This window comes from Triticum aestivum, chromosome 3A, assembly GCF_018294505.1.
Source record: "Triticum aestivum cultivar Chinese Spring chromosome 3A, IWGSC CS RefSeq v2.1, whole genome shotgun sequence".
In the NCBI taxonomy this organism is placed as follows: Eukaryota; Viridiplantae; Streptophyta; class Magnoliopsida; order Poales; family Poaceae; genus Triticum; species Triticum aestivum.
Genome location: NC_057800.1, coordinates 105,398,074 through 105,419,768, shown reverse-complemented (window position 1 = coordinate 105,419,768; position 21,695 = coordinate 105,398,074). Strand labels below are relative to the sequence as shown.

The 21,695-nt window shown below is 45.9% G+C and overlaps 1 protein-coding gene across 2 annotated transcripts; it reads left to right on the top strand.

Annotated features, from left to right (window-relative positions):
* The first annotated feature begins 15,629 nt into the window (after positions 1–15,629).
* LOC123058057 (zinc finger CCCH domain-containing protein 1) lies at positions 15,630–16,773 on the top strand. 2 transcript variants are annotated; one of them, XM_044480888.1, is made up of 3 exons: positions 15,630–15,685; positions 15,784–16,208; positions 16,330–16,773. In XM_044480888.1, exons 2-3 carry the CDS (start codon positions 15,797–15,799, stop codon positions 16,590–16,592), a joined length of 675 nt encoding a protein of 224 aa, XP_044336823.1. In that variant the 5' UTR covers positions 15,630–15,685; positions 15,784–15,796; the 3' UTR covers positions 16,593–16,773. The 2 variants fall into 2 exon arrangements, with proteins under 2 accessions (XP_044336823.1, XP_044336822.1); XM_044480887.1 differs by having other exon boundaries at positions 15,780–16,208.
* The last annotated feature ends 4,922 nt before the right edge of the window (positions 16,774–21,695 follow it).

Genomic DNA, 21,695 nt, shown 5'->3' with positions numbered 1-21,695 from the left:
ATTACTTCCAACACACATCGTCACCTCGTCCTTAACTAGTCTCTGTTTATTTTGCAACTCCTGTTTCGAGTTACAACTCTCAGCAACTGAACCAGTATCAAATACCGAGGGGTTGCTATAAACACTCGTAAAGTACACATCAATAACATGTATATAAAATATACCTTTGTTCACTTTGCCATCCTTCTTATCCGCCAAGTATCTAGGACAGTTCCACTTTCAGTGACCATTTCCTTTGTAGTAGAAGCACTCAGTTTCAAGCTTGGGTCTAGCTTTGGGCTTCTTCATAGGAGTGGCAACTTTCTTGCTATTATTTTTGAAGTTTACCTTTCTTTCCCTTGCCCTTTTTCTTGAAACTAGTGGTCTTGTTAACCATCAACACTTGATGTTATTTCTTGATTTTTACCTTCGCTGATTTCAGCATCGCGAAGAGCTTGGGAATCGTTTTCGTCATCCCTTGCATATTATAGTTCATCATGAAGTTCTAGTAACTTGGTGATAGTGACTAGAGAACTCTATCAATCACTAACTTATCTGGAAGATTAACTCCCACTTGATTCAAGCAATTGTAGTACCCAGACATTCTAAGCACATGCTCACTAGCTGAGCTATTCTCCTCCATCTTGTAGGCAAAGTACTTGTCAGAGGTCTCATACCTCTTACCATGGGCATGAGTCTGAAATGTCATTTTCAGCTTCTTGGAACATCTCATATGCTCCATGGCGTTCAAAACATTTTTGAAGTCCCGGTTCTAAGCCGTAAAGCATGGTGCACTAAACTATCAAGTAGTCATCATACCGAGCTTGAAAAACGTTCATAATGTCTACATCTGCTCCTGTAACAGGTTCGTCACCTAGTGGTGCATCAAGGACATAATTCTTCTGTGCAACAATGAGGATAATCCTCAGATCACAGACCCAATCCGCATCATTGCTACTTTTATCTTTCGACTTAGTTTTCTCTAGGAACATATCAAAAATAAAACAGGGGAGCTATACGCGAGCTGTTGATCTACAACATAGATATGCAAATACTATCAGGACTAAGTTCATAATAAATTAAGTTCAATTAATCATATTACTTAAGAACCCCCACTTATATGGACATCCCTCGAGTCATCTAAATAATCACGTGATCCAAATCAACTAAACCATGTCCGATCATCATGTGAGATGGAGTTATTTTCAATGGTGAACATCACTATGTCGATCATATCTACTATATGATTCACGCTCGACCTTTCAGTCTCCAGTGTTTTGAGGCCATATCTGCATATGCTAGGCTCGTCATGTTTAACCCGAGTATTCCACATGTGCAAAACTGTCTTGCACCCATTGTATGTGAACGTAGAGCCTATCACACCCGATCATTACATGGTGTCTTAGCATGACGAACTATCGCAATGGTGCATACTCAAGGAGAACACGTATACCTTGAAATTTTAGTGAAGGGATCATCTTATAATGCTATCGCCGTACTAAGCAAAATAAAGATGCATAAAAGAGAAACATCACATGCAATCAAAATATGTGATATGATATGGCCATCATCATCTTGTGCCTTTGATCTCCATCTCCAAAGCATCGTCATGATCTCCATCGTCACAGGCTTGACACCTTGATCTCCATCGTAGCGTCGTGGTCGTCTCGCCAACTATTGCTTCTACAACTATCGCTAAGGCATAGTGATAAAGTAAAGCAATTACATGGCCTTTGCATTTCATACAATAAAGAGACAACCATGAGGCTCCTACCGGTTGCCAGTAACTTTTACAAAACATGATCATCTCATACAATAATGTATATCACATCATGGCTTGACCAAATCACATCACAACATGCCCTGCAAAAACAAGTTAGACGTCCTCTACTTTGTTGTTGCAAGTTTTACGTGGCTGCTACAGGCTTCTAGCAAGAACCGTTCTTACCTACACATCAAAAGCATAACGGTGATTTATCAAGTTTGCTATTTTAACCTTCAACAAGGACCGGTCGCAGTCAAATCAGATTCAACTAAAGTTGGAGAGACAGACACCTGCCAGCCACCTTTATGCAAAACTAGTTGCATGTCTGTCGGTGGAACCGGTCTCATGAACATGGTCATGTAAGGTTGGTCCGGGCTACTTCATCCAACAATATCGCCGAATCAAAATAAGACATTGGTGGTAAGCAGTATGACGATCACCGCCCACAACTCTTTGTGTTCTACTTGTGCATATCATCTACGCATAGACCTGGATCGGATGCCACTATTGGGAAACATAACATGCAATTTCAAAAAATTCCTACGCTCACGCAAGATCTATATAGGAGATGCATAACAACGAGAGGGGGAGAGTGTGTCCACGTACCCTCGTAGACCAAAAGTAGAAGCGTTAGATAACGCGGTTGATATAGGTGGGAGGGAGAGGGAGAAGCCAAGGGGGCGCCCCAAGTAGGAGGAATCCTACTTGGGGGCCTTGTCCAATTCGACCCCCTTACCATAATTTCTGGAGGGGAAGGAAGGAGGAGGGAGGAGGGAAGGAAGGGGGAGGTCGAATCCCTCCCCTTCCTTCTCTCTTCTCCTCTTTCCTTCCCCTTCTAGTTCAGCCTATATGGGGCATAGAAGCCCATGCTGACTGCTGCGTTTCCCCTGTTGGCCTATTAGGCCCATATCTTTGCCGGGGTGCTCGGAACCCCTTTCTGGTGACCAGATATGTACCCGGTACCCCCAGAACACTTCCAGTGTATGAATACGATCGTCCTATATATGTATGAATCTTTACCTCTCGATCATTTAGAGACTCCTCGTCATGTCCGTGATCTCATTCAAGACTCCGAACAACATTCGGTCAACAAATCACATAACTCATATAATATAAAATCGTCATCGAATGTTAAGCGTGTGGACCCTATGGGTTCGAGAACTATGTAGACATGACCGAGACACCTCTCTGGTCAATAACCAATAGCGGAACCTGGATGCTCATATTGGTTCCTATATATTCTACAAAGATCTTTATCGGTCGAACCGTAATGACAACATATGTTATTCCCTTTGTCCATCGGTGCGTTACTTGCCCGAGATTCGATCGTCGGTATCTTCATACCTAGTTCCATATTGTTACCGGCAAGTCTCTTTACTCGTTCTGTAATACATCATCCCGTAACTAACTCATTAGTCACTTTGCTTGCAAGGCTTCTTATGATGTGTATTACCGAGAGGGCCCAAAGACACCTCTCTGATACTCGGAGCGAAAAATCCTAAATCTCGATCTATGCCAACCCAACAAACACCTTCGGAGATACCTGTAGAGCATCTTTATAATCATCCAGTTATGTTGTGATGTTTGATACCACACAAGGTATTCCTCCGGTATCCAGGACACTACAGGAATCAGCTACTTTGCCATCTGCCACGGCAGACGGCAAAGGCATAGATGGCTGACGGCAAAGGTCTTTGCCGTCTGCCGCGGACGGCAAAAGGTGACGGCAAAGAGGTACTTTGCCGTATGCTTCGGGTGGCTGACGGCAAAGGAGCCTTTGCCATCAGCAGCGGACGGCAAAGAGTGCAGACGGCAATAAATGCGATGTTACTCCGTTAGGTGGTTAACGACAGGCCTTTGTCGTCCGCCGCTGACGGCAAACTTCGGAAGGCCTTTGCCGTCCGCTGAGTGATGTCAGCCGACGTCACTACACGGCAGGCCTTTGCCGTCCACCACTGTAGGCAATGTTTTTAATCTTTGTCGTCCGCCGCCGACGGCAAAGCCTTTGCCATTAGCCACTGTAGGCAAACTGACCAAATTGGTCAGCCTCCCAGGAAGCACAGTTGCCTGCCACGTGGCCTCTTTGCCGTCCGCTGCTGATGGCAAAGAGCCCTTTGCCGTTGGTGGCAGACGGCAAAGAGCCTGTATATTGTCTCTTTTTTTCTGTTTTTTCTTAATCCAACAATTTTCACAGCAAATATATATGACATATATAGATATATTTAACAGCAAACATATCACATATCCAGCACATAATTCCATATACATATGACATAGCAAAGTTTCATCAACATAGCAAGTTCCATCAAGTTCCATCCATACACATTGTTCCATATACATATTACATAGCAAAGTTTCATCAACATAGCAAGTTCTATCATAGCAAGCTAGATACAGTGCAAAGTTTTAGCAAAGAAAAAGCAAACACTCCATCATAGCAAGCTAGCTTCCATGAAGTGAGTGAAATCTGCAAAATGGTAAATAAGAAAGTTAGAAATAGGTGAATAGAACAAGAAGAAGACTAGAACAAGAAGTATATGTCATTTATGACCTAACTTAGGTGGAATGGATCATTTATGAGCTAACTAAGTTGAAATGGGTTGTTTATGAGCTAACTTAATTGAAATGGATCATTTATGAGCTAACTTAGTTGAAATGGGACGTTTATGAGCTAACTAAGGTGAAGGGCATCGTTTTTGAGCTAACTAAGGTGAAATGGATCGTTTTTGAGCTAACTAAGGTGAAATGGATCATTTTTGAGCTAACTAAGGTGAAATGGATCGTTTTTGAGCTAACTTAGTTGAAATGGGTCGTTTATGAGCTAACAAAGGTGAAATGCCACGTTTTTGAGCTAACTAAGGTGAAATGGATCGTTTTTAGCTAACTTAGGTGAAATGGATCATTTAAGAGCTAATTTAGGTGAAATGGATCGTTTTTAGCTAACTTAGGTGAAATGGATCGTTTAGGAGCTACTCTAGGTAAATTGGGTCATTTTAGAGCCAACTTGGATAAACTGGATCATTTATAAGCTAACCTAGGTAAGATGGGTCATTTTGGAGCTAACCTAGGTGAAATGGGTCATTTTGGAGCTAACCTAGGTGAAATGGGTCATTTTAAAGCTAATGTAGGTAAAATGGATCATTTAGGAGCTAATCTATGTAAAATGGGTCATTTTAGAGCTAACTTGGATAAATTGGATCACTTATAAGCTAACTAAGGTAAAATGAGTCATTTTAGAGCTAACTTAGGTAAAATGGATCGTTTATGAGCTAACTAAGTTAATTATGCAATTTTTGACATAAGTAAGCTAAGTACATATCATTTTAGAGCTAACTTAGGTAAAATGGATGGTTTATGAGGTCAGTAAGCTTACGAGGATGGATTGGTGGAGGAATTGGATTCCGAAAATTCTGAGGATGAAGTTGAGCTAACCTAGGTGAAATGGGTCATTTATGAGCTAACCTAGGTCAAATGGGTCGTTTATGAGGTAACCTAGGTGAAATGGGTCGTTTATAAGCTAACCTAGATGAAATTGATCATTTTGGAGCTAACTTAGTTGAAATGGGTCTTTTATGAGCTAACTAAGGTGAAATGCCACGTTTTTGAGCTAACTAAGGTAAAATGTATCGTTTTTGAGCTAACTTTGGTGAAATGGGTCTTTTATGAGCTAACCTAGGTGAAATGGGTTGTTTATGAGCTAACCTAGGTGAAATGGGTCATTTATGAGCTAACCTAGGTCAAATGGGTCGTTTATGAGGTAACCTAGGTGAAATGGGTCGTTTATGAGCTAACCTAGGTGAAATTGATCATTTTGGAGATAACTTAGTTGAAATGGGTCTTTTATGAGCTAACTAAGGTGAAATGCCACGTTTTTGAGCTAACTAAGGTAAAATGGATTGTTTTTGAGCTAACCTAGGTGAAATGGGTCATTTTGGAGCTAACCTAGGTGAAATGGGTCATTTTGGAGCTAACCTAGGTGAAATGGGTCATTTTAAAGCTAACATAGGTAAAATGGATCGTTTAGGAGCTAATCTACGTAAAATGAGTCATCAGGAACATCTAAATGGGTGCTTTGGTTGATTTCAACTAGCCCTATATGTTCATGAGTCCTTCTAGTCTACTTCGGCTGAAACCAATAACATTTGAAGACTACGACATTCGGTGGGTTTTCACCATAGAACAGAAGTTCATAAATTGCTTCAACTCTCCCATAATACTCGGTACCTCCTTTGCCGATAGAAGATACACAACAATTTGTAGACTTTCGGTCGGCCATAGATAGCTCTTTGCCATAGGTACGAAAGTGATACCCGTTGATGTCGTACTTGTCAAATGAACAGACCTTATAGTAAAAACCATTAGCGACTTGTCTCAATTCGACGTCCATAGACTCTGAATTAGCCTACAAGTTTAATATGAAAGGATTGTTGCATTATGCACAAATTAGCAAATGAAATGAAATTGTCTAATAGAAATTACCGTTTGTTTGAACCAAGAGATGAAACCGGGATAGCCGCCTCCTTGCTTTGCGAGAAGCTCATACTCTTCGACGGAATCCTTTTGGATCTCCGCTCCATACGAGAATATGGCGACGTATCGATTGTATGACATATCCAGGAATAAGAGCAGTTCAAAGGAAATAGAAGTTGCGAAACAATGTACCGAGAACTTACTCGATGTACGGCCGCACTTCTATCAGGTTGTTGAAGATATACAACGAAATGGTCCGCCATTCTTCATTATCCAAAGATACTGGATGTGAAACACTAGCTGGTGCGAGATTCCCTTTGAATAGGCTGAGGTTGGATCCACCCTTTTTAGGCTCGTCAGCATTGTACCGAGGCTTCGGGTTATGCAAATGACGATTTTTGGCTTCGTAGTGCGCTGTTACGAAGTTTGCCGCCTCCTCTGTGATGAATGCCTCAGCTATCGATGCTTCAATTCTACGTTTATTTTTACATTTTTCTCGAAGCATCTTCCGCATCCTCTCAGTTGGGTAGCACCAACGATTTTGCACGGGCCCCCCCAATCTTGCCTCGGTCGGGAGATGCAAAATCAAATGCTGTATTGGATTAAAGAAGCCCGATGGAAAGATCTTCTCTAACTTACAGATCAACTCCGGCGCCAACTCTTCCATTTCTTCTAGCACGCCAGGCGATAGTTCTTTCGCATAAAGAACACGGAAGAAATAGCTTAGTTTTGCCAGTACTAGCCATTCATCCTCAGGGATGAAGTCACGCAACATCACCGGCATTACCCGCTCAATCCATATGTGCCAATCATGACTCTTGAGACCAAATATCTTCAGTTTATCAAGATTCGCTCCCCTCTTTAGATTCGCTGCATACCCATCGGGGAACATCAACTGTTGTTGCACCCACAAGAGAATTTCCCTCATAGCTGGCCTTCCAAGATTGAACCATGCCTTTGGCTTCGTCCAGTTCTGCTTTCCTTTCGGTTCTTTCATGTTTTGTAACGACCTATCACATAGCGCCTCCAGATCGACTCTAGCCTTAGTATTATCCTTTGACTTCCCATCTATGCTGAACAATGTACCAAAAGGTGCCTCGGCGATATTCTTCTCAGTGTGCATCACGTCGATGTTGTGTGGGCAAAGGAGGTCTTTGAAGTAAGGCAGATCCCATAAGCATGTTTTGTGAGTCCACGCGTGCTTAGTATTATACCCCTTGAAGTACCCTGGACATTGTGGATCTGTCTTGAGAGCGTTTAACTGATCCAGGGTCTGTTGGCCTGTCAATGCAGGTGGTGCAGAGTTTTTGACAACTCTACCCCTGATGAAGTTCTTCTTGTCTTTCCTGAACTTATGGCGAGGATCTAGGAACTGTCTATGCATGTCGAAGCAAGAAAACTTGCGACCGGCCTGAAGCCAACGAAACTCAAGAGCTCCCTTGCATGTGGGGCACGAGAACCTTCCATGCACACACCAGCCAACGAATAGCGCATACGCCGACAAGTCATGCGTTGAGTACATGTACCAGACACGCATTATGAAGTTCCGTTTGCTAAAGGCGTCGTATGTCTTGAACCCATTATCCCAGGCTTCTTGCAATTCGTCCTTAAGTGGCTGCATGTACACATTCATATTTTTCCCCGGATAGTTGGGTCCTGGAATTATCAACGTCAGGAAAATGTTCTTTCTTTGCATAATCTGTCCGGGGGGGGGAGATTGAGTGGAAAGACAAATGCGGGCCAACAAATGTATTGGGCTGCCGTCATACCAAACACACTGAACCCATCCGTGCTGATGCCGACTCGAGGATGCCTCGGATCTGCCGCTTTGTCAGCATGTAATTCATCAAACTTTTTCCACGCAACACCATCGATGTGTGTACCATCATCAGATTCCCATCTGCATCTACTTCGGTTCTTTTGCCTGTTTTGTGCCATGTCATCTGTCTGGCCGTCTCTTCGACCATGAAAAGACGTTGAAGTCTTGGTACGATTGGCATATACCGAAGAACACTAACGGGGATTTTCGTCTATGTCTTCTCACCCATACCGTTGTCTACCACAATATACCTGGAAGACTTGCAAATGGGACAATAGTTCAAGTCCGCATAGTCAAGCCTAAATAAGGCACATCCTTTCTCACAGGCATGTATCTTCTCATAGGGCATCTTCAGTGCACGGAGGATTTTGTCCGACTGGTACAGGTTTGCAGGCATTACATGGCCTTTGGGTAGAAAGCATCCAAATACTGTCATAATTGCGTCATAGCATTCTCTGCCCAAGTTGAACTGAGCCTTCAGAGCCATTACTTGTGAGATGGCATCCAACTGACAAAGCTCAGTGTGCTCATGGAGCGGACGTTTTGAAGACTCCAACATTTCATTGAAGGCCTTTGCAGATTCCTCCATCTCCTCGTTCGAATCCCGAGCGTCATCATAGTCTTGCACCATGTTTTCCATCCCGGTACCATGCTTGTCGGTGCGACAACGATCCAGCTCAGCTCGGTCACGTTGGGCAGACTCACCATGAAATGTCCACATCGTATAATCGGGCGTAAAACCACTCTTCTGCAGGTGTTTGCCCATTTCAGCCTCTGTCTTCTTTTCCCAATTGCCGCACCGGAAACAGGGGCACCAGGTTTTCTTTTGGCCATTTGCAAATGCGGCTTGCACAAACCCCTTGGTTTTTGTGAACCATTCAGCGCTCCATTTGTTCTGACCAGTGTGACCGGTATACATCCACGCACGGTCACTCATCTTGACTTTCAGAGCTACTGGACACACAACAATTATATATGTAATTCACCATGTATATATTCATCAGTTGATCTACTTTGTCAATTTTATTACGTCCATGCAACCTACACTCTAATAGGTAATGATAGGTCCTAATCCCACCCGTGTATGTGTAGATTGGGTTCATTTTCCCATGCTATGCTCCGGATCCGACGCAAAATTTTGGCAGCACCTCCCCGGTGTTCTCCTGATACACGTCTCTGCAATAAACAGAGAGGATGTGTACCCGGAGAACAATAGGGGAGGCACTGACGAAATTTATGCGTCGGATCCAGAGCAAAGCATATGGGAAAACGAACCCAATCTACACATACTCGGGCTGTCCATGGATAGCGTTGGACAATTCGAAAGAATCAAGGTTATAAATATGCAAATGCATGCATATTTATAACTATGACGCTTTCGAACAGGAGACACATATTGGTTACGCATACTGATGATTCAAGACACATATATAGCTAGCTATCAAGTTTCATCAGAATAGAGCAAATAATTAATGGGGGAGGAGGACATGTCATTTGTGCTCACCCACGAATGAAGGGGCAGAGCTCGTCAGACGCACGGCGAGGTTGTCGAACACCAAACCTCACAGCGATGAAACAACTGCACATTTCAAACTACCCAGTCAACACAATTATATATGATGTTTTCATAACAAAATCGAAGAATAAATGACCTAACTAATAATTCACAAATATATGACCCCATCGGCCTCTGGAAGGCCAAAGAACACCTTTTCGGGAGGTGTCGGGGGTCGGGGTGCCGTGTCGGGGTCAGGGTGTTGTTTCGGGGTCGGGGGGTCGGGGTGTCGTGTCGGGGTCGGGGTGTCGGGGTCAGGGGGTCGGTTGTCGGGGTGTGGTGTCGGGGTCGGGGTGTCGGGGTGTGGTGTCGGGGTTGGGGGTCAGGGGGTCAGGTGTCGGGGGGTCGGGGTCGGGTGTCGGGGTGTCGTGTCGGGGTCGGGGTGTGGTGTCAGGGTGTCGGGGGTCGGGGTCGGGGTGTCGGGGTGGCGTGTCGGGGTCGGGGTGTCGGGGGTCGGGGTCGGGGTGCCAGGCCGGGGAGTCGGGGTGGCGTGTCGGGGTCGGGGTGTCGGGGTCGGGGTCGGGGTGTCGGGCCCGGGTGTCGGGGGTGGCGTGTCGCGGTCGGGGTGTCGGGGGTCGGGGTCGGGCTGTCGTGCCGGGGTGTCGGGATGGCGTGTCGGGGTCTTCTTCTTCTTCTTCTTCTTCTTCTACTACTACTTCTTCTACTTCTTTTCTTCTTCTTCTTTTTTCATCTTTTTCTACTTCTTTTCTTTTCTTCCTTTCTTCTTCTTCTACTTCTTTTCTTTTCTTCTTCTTCTACTTCTTCTACTACTTCTACTTCTTCTAAGTCTTTTCTAACACTAACACTAACACAATCTAGCACTAACAATTAAATAGCAAAAAAATGAAAAAACAGAAAGAAAAAAAAGAAGTAGTCCCTCACCGGAGCAATGGGACGGTCGGCGGGGGCCGTGACAGGGGGGCGCCGGGCGGCGGGAGTAGTGGCGGGGGCGGCGCCGGGCGGCGGGAGCAGTGGCGGGGGCGGCGCCGGGCGGCGGGAGCAGTGGCGGGGCGGCGGGTGGGGGGCAGGGGCGGGGCGGGTGCGGGGACAGCGCCTGGCGGCGGGGCGGGGGCGGCGGCGGGGCGGCAGTGGGTGCGGGGCGTCGGGGAGGAGAGATGGAGAGAACAAAGAGTAACGGGCAGGGGGATGGGGCCATTAGTTAGGCCCTTCTTTGCCGTCTGCCTATCTTTGCCGTCCGCCATTATCTCCCTTTGCCGTCTGCTAGCGGACGGCAAAGAGGTGGGTCGTTAAGTTTTTTCTAAACGGGCGGGGGGTGGGGGCCACCTCTCTCTTTGCCATCAGCCAGCGGACGGCAAAGTTTCTTTGCCGTCTGCTGGCTGACGGCAAAGAGCCGGCTGATGACGAAGGCCTGTTTTACCATCTGCCATTTCTTTGCCGTCCGCTTTTCGGTAGCTGATGGCAAAGAGCTTCTTTGCCGTCTGCTAGCCGACGGCAAAGAGCTGGCAGATGGCAAAGTAGCTGATTCTAGTAGTGAGAGTTGCATAATCTCATAGTCGAAGGAATATGTATTTGACATGAAGAAAGCAATAACAATAAAACTAAACTATCAATATGCTAAGCTAATGGATGGGTCTTGTCCATTACATCATTCTCCTAATGATGTGATCTCATTCATCAAATGACAACACATGTCTATGGTTAGGAAACTTAACCATCTATGCCAACCCAACAAACACCTTCGGAGATACCTGTAGAGCATCTTTATAACCACCCAGTTACGTTGTGGCGTTTGATAGCACACAAGGTATTACTCCGGTATCCGGGAGTTGTATAATCTCATAGTCGAAGGAATATGTATTTGACATGAAGAAATCAATAGCAATAAAACTGAACGATCAATATGCTAAGCTAACGGATGGGTCTTGTCCATCACATCATTCTCCTAATGACGTTATCCCGTTCATCAAATGACAACACATGTCTATGGTTAGGAAACTTAACCATCTTTGATTAACGAGCTAGTCTAGTAGAGACTTACTAGGGACACGGTGTTTTGTCTATGTATCCACACATGTATCAAGTTTCCGGTTAATACAATTATAGCATGAATAATAAACATTTACCATGATATAAGGAAATATAAAATAACAACTTTATTATTGCCTCTAGGGCATATTTCCTTCAAACCTAACACATAGCATTGACACAAAACAACAAGTAACTATAGAAATCATTCTCAAAGGTCCATTCGACTTTGTAAATGCACACTGACGTCGAAGGTGAGTGGAACTGTGAACGTATTCCTAGTCATCAATATGCTCCACCTCTAGCCCACGTACCATTCATTGCTACAAGGGATATTTTTCATTCTTCTTTTTCTCGTCCTTCCCTACATCTTCTGATTCTAGCCTCTTCGCCAACCATTTTCATTGACGCGAATCAGCAGCATGTCAACATTAGTGTTTTCGTCATCAACTCCCCTTCTTCTTCTTCTCATTCCTTGCCAGCTTTAGCTCTCATTCCTAATTGTTTTCTAGAATATTCTTTCTTTATTTTTTATTTGCTGGGACACTCTTTCTTTCTCCAACACCGTAGACCACTTGGTGGCTTTAGTTCTTTTTTCCTCTTTATGCTTGGAACACCCCTTTTTTCTACAATAGCATGAATCACCTGACCAATGTTGTGTCATGTTGTCCTCACCCGCGAATGTTTTGACAACCGTAAGCATGTGTACATCCTGTAGGGCATAGTCGTCATCCATCATGGTGAACGCTAGATCATCCATGTCGCGAGCTCATTGTGGTCGTTGCCCATGTTGGCAAGCAGTGCTCGGCAATGTCGCTGAGAGATTGTTGATCGCTGTTGCCCACGAGCGCTTACAAAATGATTCGGCGTGATTAACTGCTTTCTTAGTTAATTATAAGTACACAAATAATTAACGGCCTACCTAATACCTGCATGCCTAATTAATTGTTAACCAAATAAATCAATTATCTGCCTAATTGAAAAAATCGCTACTTCTAATTATCTCTAGGCATAATAAATTGTCTACCTAATTAATTAATTGCATTAATGACTCGATTTCCAAATTGATTCAGTGCAAAAAATCCTATTTAAATGGACCTAGTTAATTGCATGCGTAATTAACTCTCTAGCTAATTAATTGCATTAATGGTTTGATTTTCAAATTGATTATGTGCTCAATTTCCATAATATTTTCGCGTGAATGGCTGCTATGAATGACGAGGACAACTACCGAGTATTGTTGGATGCATTTCCCTAACGATATTTTTGACATTCAAATGATCACACTTGATTTGAGAATTTAACATGTCTGTTTCTCTGTATGACTTATAAGAAATTTAATTTGACAACATTCACATAAGCCTCGAGAATCACGCCGGCGTTTTACATGGTGTACGCGTGGATGCACTCATAAGAAAAAAGATATGTTATTTTTGTTGTATTAGGAAACTTGTGATTGCAGATTAATAGCACAGATAATGATAATAATAAATGGCATAGCATGCGAGAAGAGTGATTTGTTATGCGGGAATATATGATTTTGTATTGGAAGGTTATCAGGAAAATCTTATGTTTGCCTTTTAGGAAGGTGATCTCACATATATGATGTGATTTCTTAATTCTTAATTACCTGTTATTTACGTAATTGAATTGAATCAGAATCTGCCAAAGAAAGCACGAAACAAGACCCCCCTTAATGGGATTTGGTTTTTTAATGGGAGGGAGAAAAACCAGCGGAAGGGGTGGTGAGAGGTGAGACGGAATAAAACCAAACGAAAAAAGACCGTACCAGGCTACCAAATACTCCATTAGGAGTAGAGATTGCATTAATGGTTTGATTTCCAAATTGATTCTGTGCTCAATTTCCATAATTTTTTCGCGTGAATGGCTGCTACGAATGAATGACGAGGACAACTACCGAGTATTGTTGGATGCATTTCCCTAACGATTTTTCTTGACATTTAAATGGTCACACTTGATTTGAGAATTTAGCATGTCTAGCTCTTTGTATGACTTATAAGAAATACAATTTGACAACATTCACATAAGTCTGTATGTGGTGGCCTGACTACTCGCCTTTCGCCACAGCCATCCTCGACACCGTGATCCAGACCCTGGCATTCTTGAGAATCGTGCTGGCGTCTTACATAGTGTACCCGCGGATGCACTCATAAGAAAAAAGATATGTTATTTTTGTTATATTAGGAAACTTGTGATTGCCAATTAATAATAGAGATAATGATAATAATAAATGGCATAGCGCGCGAGAATAGTGATTTGTTATGCGAGAATATATGATTTTGTATTGGAAGGTTATCAAGGAAATCTTATGTCTGTCTTTTAGGAAGGTGATCTCACATATATGATGCGATTTATGAATTCTTAATTACCTGTTATTTATGTAATTGAATTGAATCAGCATCTGTCAAAGCAAGCACGAAACAAGACCCCCCTTAATGGGATTTGGTTTTTTAAGGGAGAGAGAAAAACCAGCGCAAGGGGTGGTGAGAGGTGAGATGAAATAAAACCGGACGAAAAATGACCGTACCAGGCTACCAACTCCTACATTAGGAGCAGAGATTGCATTAATGGTTTGATTTCCAAATTGATCCCGTGCTCAATTTTCATAATATTTTTGCGTGAATGGCTGCTACGAATGACGATGACAACTACCGAGTATTGTTGGATGCAATTCCCTAACGATTTTTTCGACATTTAAATGATCACACTTGATTTGAGAATTTAGCATGTCTGGCTCTTTGTATGACTTATAAGAAATATAATTTGACAACATTCACATAAGCCTGTATGTGGTGGCCCGACGACCCGCCTTTCGCCACAGCCATCCTCGACACTGTGATCTAGACCCTGGTATTCTTGAGAATCGCGTCGGCGTCTTACATGGTGTACACGCGGATGCGCTCATAAGAAAAAAGATATGCTATTTTTGTTGCATTAGGAAACTTGCCAATTAATAGTAGAAATAATGATAATAATAAATGGCATAGCACGCGGGAATAGTGATTTATTATGCGGGAATATATGATTTTGCATTGAAAGGTTATATCAAGAAAATCTTATGTCTGTCTTTTAGGAAGGTGATCTCACATATAGGATGCGATTTTTGAATTCTTAATTACCTGTTATTTACGTAATTAAATTAAATCATCATATGTCAAAGCAAGCACGAAACAAGATCCCCTTAATGAGATTTAGTTTTTTAAGGGAGAGAGAAAAACCAAGTTGATGAGAGGTGAGACGAAATAAAATCAGACAAAAAAAAACCGTACCAGACTACCAACTCCTACATTAGGAGTAGAGATAATTTATATGACATAAAAAAATGTCCAATTTACCATGTTTAAAAATCCAACATTTTTAATTTAACATTAATGTAAAATAAAACACCACCACTAGACCTGGCCATGGAAACCCGGTCCGGACGGCCCGCCCGGCCCGATCTAAAAAAGCCCGACCCGGCCCGGCCCGACCTTGCCCATGGGCCGGGCTTGGGCCTGATTTTTAGGCCCGATGGCCAGGCCGGGCCGGGCTCGGGCCTGCCATATTTGCCATTTAACGAAGAGGCCCGGCCCGTGGCCCGAGGCCCGTTGGGCTTTTTGACTGATGGGCCGGGCTCGGGCCTGAAATCTAGGCCCGACGGCCGGGCCGGGCCGGGCTCGGGCCCAGGTTTTTTGCAACGGGCTTTGTTTGGCCCGGCCCGACATTTGGCCAGGTATAACCACCACCTTCCGCAGGTACGCACGTTCCACGGGACACCCCGCCCGGAGCGGATAGCACCGCGGCGCCCGATCCTCCGATGTCGAATGCCAATCGAAACAGAAACCCCAATCAGTTTCGCAATCCTCAGCACAGCCAGCAAACCGAAGCGATTCCAACCCGAGCAGTGCTATACAGACGACAAAACACGGACGATTCATACACGACAGTGAAATTCAGCCGTGCATGCATGTGTATAGTGGAGCGACAGCCGTCGGATTCTTAGTCGTCCTCACATCGTCTACGCATTTGTCGTTTGTAGAGCAGTTTCGTTCCAACCCGATCCCGACCGCGGAGGCCGGAAATCCCCCGAAATCCAAGCGCCCTCCTTTCGGTATAAATCCATCTCCGCATCGCAGTCTCTCTCGCTTCCCCTGGTCCTCATCTAGTCAAATCTGTCTACCCGGCTGCGCTAACCTAGGGTTTAGTCAGGCGGCCAGCAGCCATGGAGGGGGAGAGCGCCGCCGCCCCGACGCGCCGCTGGGCGGAGAACGTGATCGTGCTGTCCTCGGGGAGGCCGCCGCGGTCGGAGGAGGCGGCGGTGGTGGCGGGGCAGGGGCAGCACCAGCGCACGGATGCGCCGCCGGAGAAGCTCTACTACAAGACCAGGCTCTGCGACAAGTACGAGGCCACCGGCCGCTGCGTGTACGAGGACGGCTGCACCTTCGCGCACGGCCGCGCCGAGCTGCGCCCGCCGGTCCCTCCCCACGCCCACGCCGTTTGGCGCAGGCCGCCCGACCAGGAGCACGGCGGCAGGATCGTCTACGGCGGCGGCAAGGCGTGGCACAACTTCAGGGACAGGGGCCATTTCGGGGACAAGCTCGCCTTCCCCCACGCCGCCGCGCCGGCACCACCTGGTACGCCCGCTGCCTATGCTACTCTATCTAGATCGCGCTCGCGCGCAAGTGTCCATGGCCGATCGCGTCGGGATCTCGCGAAACAATGCCCTCGATTTGTTGACTCCCCCCTCCTGTCCAGGTCACGCGATTCGCATCACCGGGGACCAGAAGCTGCTGGCGGACGAGCGGAGGAGCGCCACGCCGCCCGCGATGCCATCCCCAGCGCCGCGCTACACTGCTCCGGGCCCGGCCAGGGCGTTTGCGCCGGTGCCTGCCCCGGCCGCGCGTGATCGTCTTGGCCAGATACCCGTGGAGGGCGGTGGCAAGAAGCCCAACAGGCTGATGCTCATGAGCCTCCGGAAGACCAGCGGCATCTACGGCGACTGGCCGGAGCAGTTCTGAAACCGATTGATCAGCCGTCACCATGGTCGCATACCCATATATAATTGGCAGTGCTGATACAAAGTAACAAGAAAAAGGGGGATTCATTTTTCTGTGAGAGTGAACAATTTTACCATGGTGGTATTTACCTGTACCGTATAATTCCAATTGTTATGATTAATCGGAGTCATGTTGTCGATCATCCAAAGGCCCAAGCAATCACATGAGGCATGATACCATAATTTGTTAACGAGGTTCACAAATATGACTACATTTCGTGGTCTGACTATGGCAGCTCATGGTACCGTTACAATACCACACCTTGAACACCCGGGCTCCGGCACATGCCGGCGCGTGCGTGTGCTATCATGTTGCATAAGTTACATTGTGTGAGCACTACATCATACCCTACCTACACACTGTATGACTTAGAGTTCAATTGTAACTTAACTTGTACACAATTTCGACATAACTCCAACAAATTTCGCTTGCGAATATTCTCGATCATCTTGGATTCACCATGTGTCGAACATCCATGTACATTGTGTCAAGGGTTGAATCCGGCGGACCTCGGATAGAGGGTCCCTAACTAGTGATCTTTTTTAACATTTATTAATTAGAAATAATTGTTACATCGTCTATAAGAAAAGATACAATATTTTCCATGGGCTCCTGGATCCAATCCCTAATCATGAAACATTTTGCTAGTCTAGCAAGCTCATGATCTACTTTGTTCGCTTCTCTATTACAATGTTCAAAACTAGTAAGAGGAAAATCACAAGCCATTAAAAAAGAACCCTCAAAGATTGCAGCCGTCGCTCCTGCAGAATGTCCTCCATTCTTCATTGTGTCAATGACTCCCGCGTTGTCAGAATTGATAATGAGACGATTGTAGCCCGCCTTTCGTGCCAACAATAAGCCAAACCTAAGTGCTAACGCTTCCGCTGTCAAGGCATCTGCACAACTCAATCTTCCAATTTCCACCTATAATGAAGTTTCCTTTGTCATCCCTGCTAACAACACCTGCTATGCCCCTTAGTTGATCATGATTGAAAGAAGCATCCACATTCAATTTAACAAACCCCATAGGAGGTCTGCTCCATCCTCCATTCTCCCTCTGCCTTACGTGAGTGGGTATTTACATAATTTTTCGTTATACCCCGAATCTGAATCGAGGTTTGGGACACCTCTTGAGACTTTCCCTCATGGACTAGCTTCCGTCTATTCCACCATAAATACCATGCGATTATAGCGATCAGCTCGGGAACCCAATCTCTACTCCTAAAGGGGGAGTTGGTAGTCTCGTCTCACCTCCCACCAACTCCTCCGCAACATACGCATGCAAGTGTCTTATAGACTTTTCGCTCAAGCCCATCCAATTTGGGATGGCCCATTTGACGCGTGCATTAACTCAATCAAATATGCACTTTTCAAAACAACGTCGCACATTAACTTATTAAAATCAAATTAAATCTTACCAAAATTGGTTGACCCATTTGAAGTGTGCATTAACTCAATCAAATCGGCACTTTTCCAAAACAAGATTGCACATTATAACTCATTCAAATCAAATCAAGTCTTGCCAAAGTTGGTGACCCATTTGACGCGTGCATTAACTTAATCAAATCGATACTTTCCCAAAGCAACGCCATGCATTAACTCATTCAAATCAAATCAAATCTTACCAAAGTTGGCTTGCCCATTTAGTGGATGCATTAACTCAGTTAAATTGACAGTTCCCAGAACAACATCGCGCACTAACTCATTCAAATCAAATCAAATTTTATCAAAGTTGGCCGACCCATTTGACGCATGCGCATGTGTTATTTTTCGTATGTTTCATTTTTTATGACCAATCTATTATTTTACACTCGGCATCTCTACTCCTAAAAGGAGAACCCTGTGACGTCCGGATAATTAAGCTACAGTAAACCTTTGTTAATGATGCCACGTCATCGCGGTTACTGTTCCTAATCTCGCGTTAGTTCGAAACCGATTCAAATTCAAAATCAAGTCAAACGTAAAAGTTTTCAAACATTAAAACTAAAATGTTTGGGTTGTGCCGAATAATGCATAGGTATTTATGATGGAGAAATCACACTTTTATAAAATGTTTAAAACTCTAAGATGAACAAAACAGCAACAAAACAATTATTTAAACGCTTTGAAAATATTAAAAACAAATGAAAACTACTTTATTTAAAGTTCCCAATTTAATGCGGTTGAGGTATAATTAGAACTACCAATTTATGATCTAATGCACTAATTAATAAAACTAAATAAACTTAAGAGATAAGTGAAAACAGAAAAGAAATAAATAAAAAGAAAATTAACAGAAAAGTAAAAGAGGAGAAAGACCCCCAAATGGGCCTCGGCCCAGCAAGCCATCGGACCTCCAGGCCGGCCCAGGCCACCCCTACTTACACCCCACCAGTCCACAGAGAAACCCTAGCCCACCCCCACTCACCCATTCCCCCCTCCCCACGATCCCCACTCCCCCTCCTCCCGCTCGATCTGGATCGGGAGCGCCCTAGCGCTCATCGCCTGTTCCTGCCGCCGCCGAAGCCCTCATCGCCAACCACCGCTGCTTGAGGTCTCCAGTCTCCACCGACGCCGCCATCGCCCCGCGTGCCTCGGCCCCTTCCTCGTCCCGTGCCGAGGCCGTCGTTCCTGCGCCACGCCCTCGACCCCGTCGTCCCGCCGCACTCGTCGCCCGCGATCCGGACGTCGTCCCTTCCTCTTCCTCCTCCCCGTGCCCCGCTGCCCGTGCCCTACTTTCCCCAGTGAGCCCCGCCTCTCTTCCCCTTGCTCACTGCGCACTTGCGCCGCTCGCTCGCCGTCGCCAGCGCCTTTGGCCGCGCTCGTCTACGCCCGCTATGGCTCCCGTCCCGCTCCGGCCGTGCCGCCCCGCCTCCGCCGCTCCTGCCGCACACACCCGCTGCCTACCTCCCACTCGCCCCTGCTGCGGGTGCCGCATCGCCGCCCTGCGCGCCCGCCTCCGTCCGCCGCGTTCTACCCGCGCGCACATGCGCTCGGCTTCCACCGTGGCCGTCGTTGCTTCGTCGCGTCCGCCATTCCCCCTCCCCGCCTGTTGCTGCCCCGCACCTCGGCCATGTCCGACATGCGCGAACGCCCCACCGCCAAGTCTGGCTCAGTCGCACCTCCACCTGCCGACGCTGCTCGCCCCTAGCGCGTGCCTCGCCGCCCGCGTCCGCCTCCACCTGGCCTCGCCTGCCTCCAGACGCCGCTCCGCCACCTGGCCGACGCCGCGGCCACCGACCTGCCCTGCTCCGGCGCCCAGCCGGGTACCCCCGCGCCCTGCGCCCATTTCCCGTTCGCCCGCCCCGGTTGGGCTTGGTCCCTGACTAGTGGGGCCAGCCCCAGATTAGAACGAAATGGATTATAAATAATAATAATAATAAAAATATGTTAGAATAAATAAATTAATAATTAATTAATTAACAAGTTAATTAAGTTAATCAATCATGTTTAACTAATCTAATTAAAATAAATTAGCCTAATCACTTAGTTAGCCTAATTAACCCGATTTAGTTAACCTAAGTCTATGACGAGTGGGACCCACGTGTCAGTTTGACCGGTCAATGATCAGAGTTGACCGCTGATGTCATGATGACATCATGCTGACGTCATAATTGTATTTTCTAAATTAATTAATTCTGTTAATCCTAAAAATGATTAAATCCTTTTAAAGTTAATATAAAATAAACCGTAGCTCGGATGAAAAACTTTGTACATGAAAGTTGCTTAGAACGACGAGTCGAATCTGGTTACGCAGCCCGTTCGTCCGCCACGCATCCCTAGCATAGTGAACACGCAACTTTCCCCCTCCGAGTCATTTGCCCGAAAACGCGAAACACCAGGGATATTTTCTCGGATGTTCTCCCCCTTCACCGGTACCATCTCATACCGCGTTAGGGAACAGCTAGCATCACGCTTTGTCATGTCATGCATCGCTATGCATCTGTTTGCTTAATATTTATTGTTTCTTCCCCCTCTTCTCTCGCAAGACACCGAGACCGACGCCGCTGCTACCCAGTACGACTACGGTGTTGACGGCCCCTCTCTCTTGCCAGAGCAACCAGGCAAGCCCCAGGCTTTGATCACCAGATATCGCCTATTCTTCTCTCTACTGCTTGCATTAGAGTAGTGTAGCATGTTACTGCTTTCCGTTTATCCTATTCTGATGCATAGCCTGTCATTGTTGCTACAGCTGTTGATACCTTACCTGCAATCCTAAATGCTTAGTATAGGATACTAGTTTATCATCAGTGGACCTACATTCTTGTCTGTCTGCCATGCTATACTGTCGGGCCATGATCACGTCGGGTGTTGATCACGGGTATATACTATACCTATTACACCTGATATATGTTATGACTAAAGTCGGGTCGGCTTGTTGAGTACCCGTGGTTGATTCACGAATTGGGAGCTGGAAGGACATACTTTCGCGACGGCCCTCTGTGTGGATCTTTGTGGCAGAGCGACAAGGTAGGTGGAGACCACCTAGGTGAGAGGTGGGCCTGGCCCTGGTCGGCGTTCGCGGTTACTTCAAGATAACATGCTTAACGAGATCTTGGTATTTGATCTAAGTCTGGCTACTGGCCTAGACGCACTAACCAACTACGCGGGAATAGTTATGGGCACTCGATGTTGTGGTATCAGCAGAAGCCTTCGTGACGTCAGCGACTGAGCGGGGCGCGCCAGATTGGACCGTAAGCCTGCTCTTGTATTACGGGGGCTAGGTCTACTTCCGGCCGCCCTCGCAACGTGTAGGTGTGCAATGTGCGATGGGCCCAGACCCCTGCGCCATAGGATTTAGACCGGCGTGTTGACCTCTCTATTGTGCCTAGGTAGGGCTGCGACATGTTGATCTTCCGAGGCCGGGCATGACCCAAAAAAGTGTGTCCGGACAAAGGGGATCGAGCTTGTTGGGAAATGTGGTGCACCCCTGCAGTGAAGTTAATCTATTTGAATAGCCGTGATCTTCGGTAACAAGACGACTTGGAGTTGTACCTTGACCTTATGACAACCAGAACCGGTTACTTAATAAAACACACCCTTCCAAGTGCCAGATACAACCGGTGATCGCTCTCTAACAGGCCG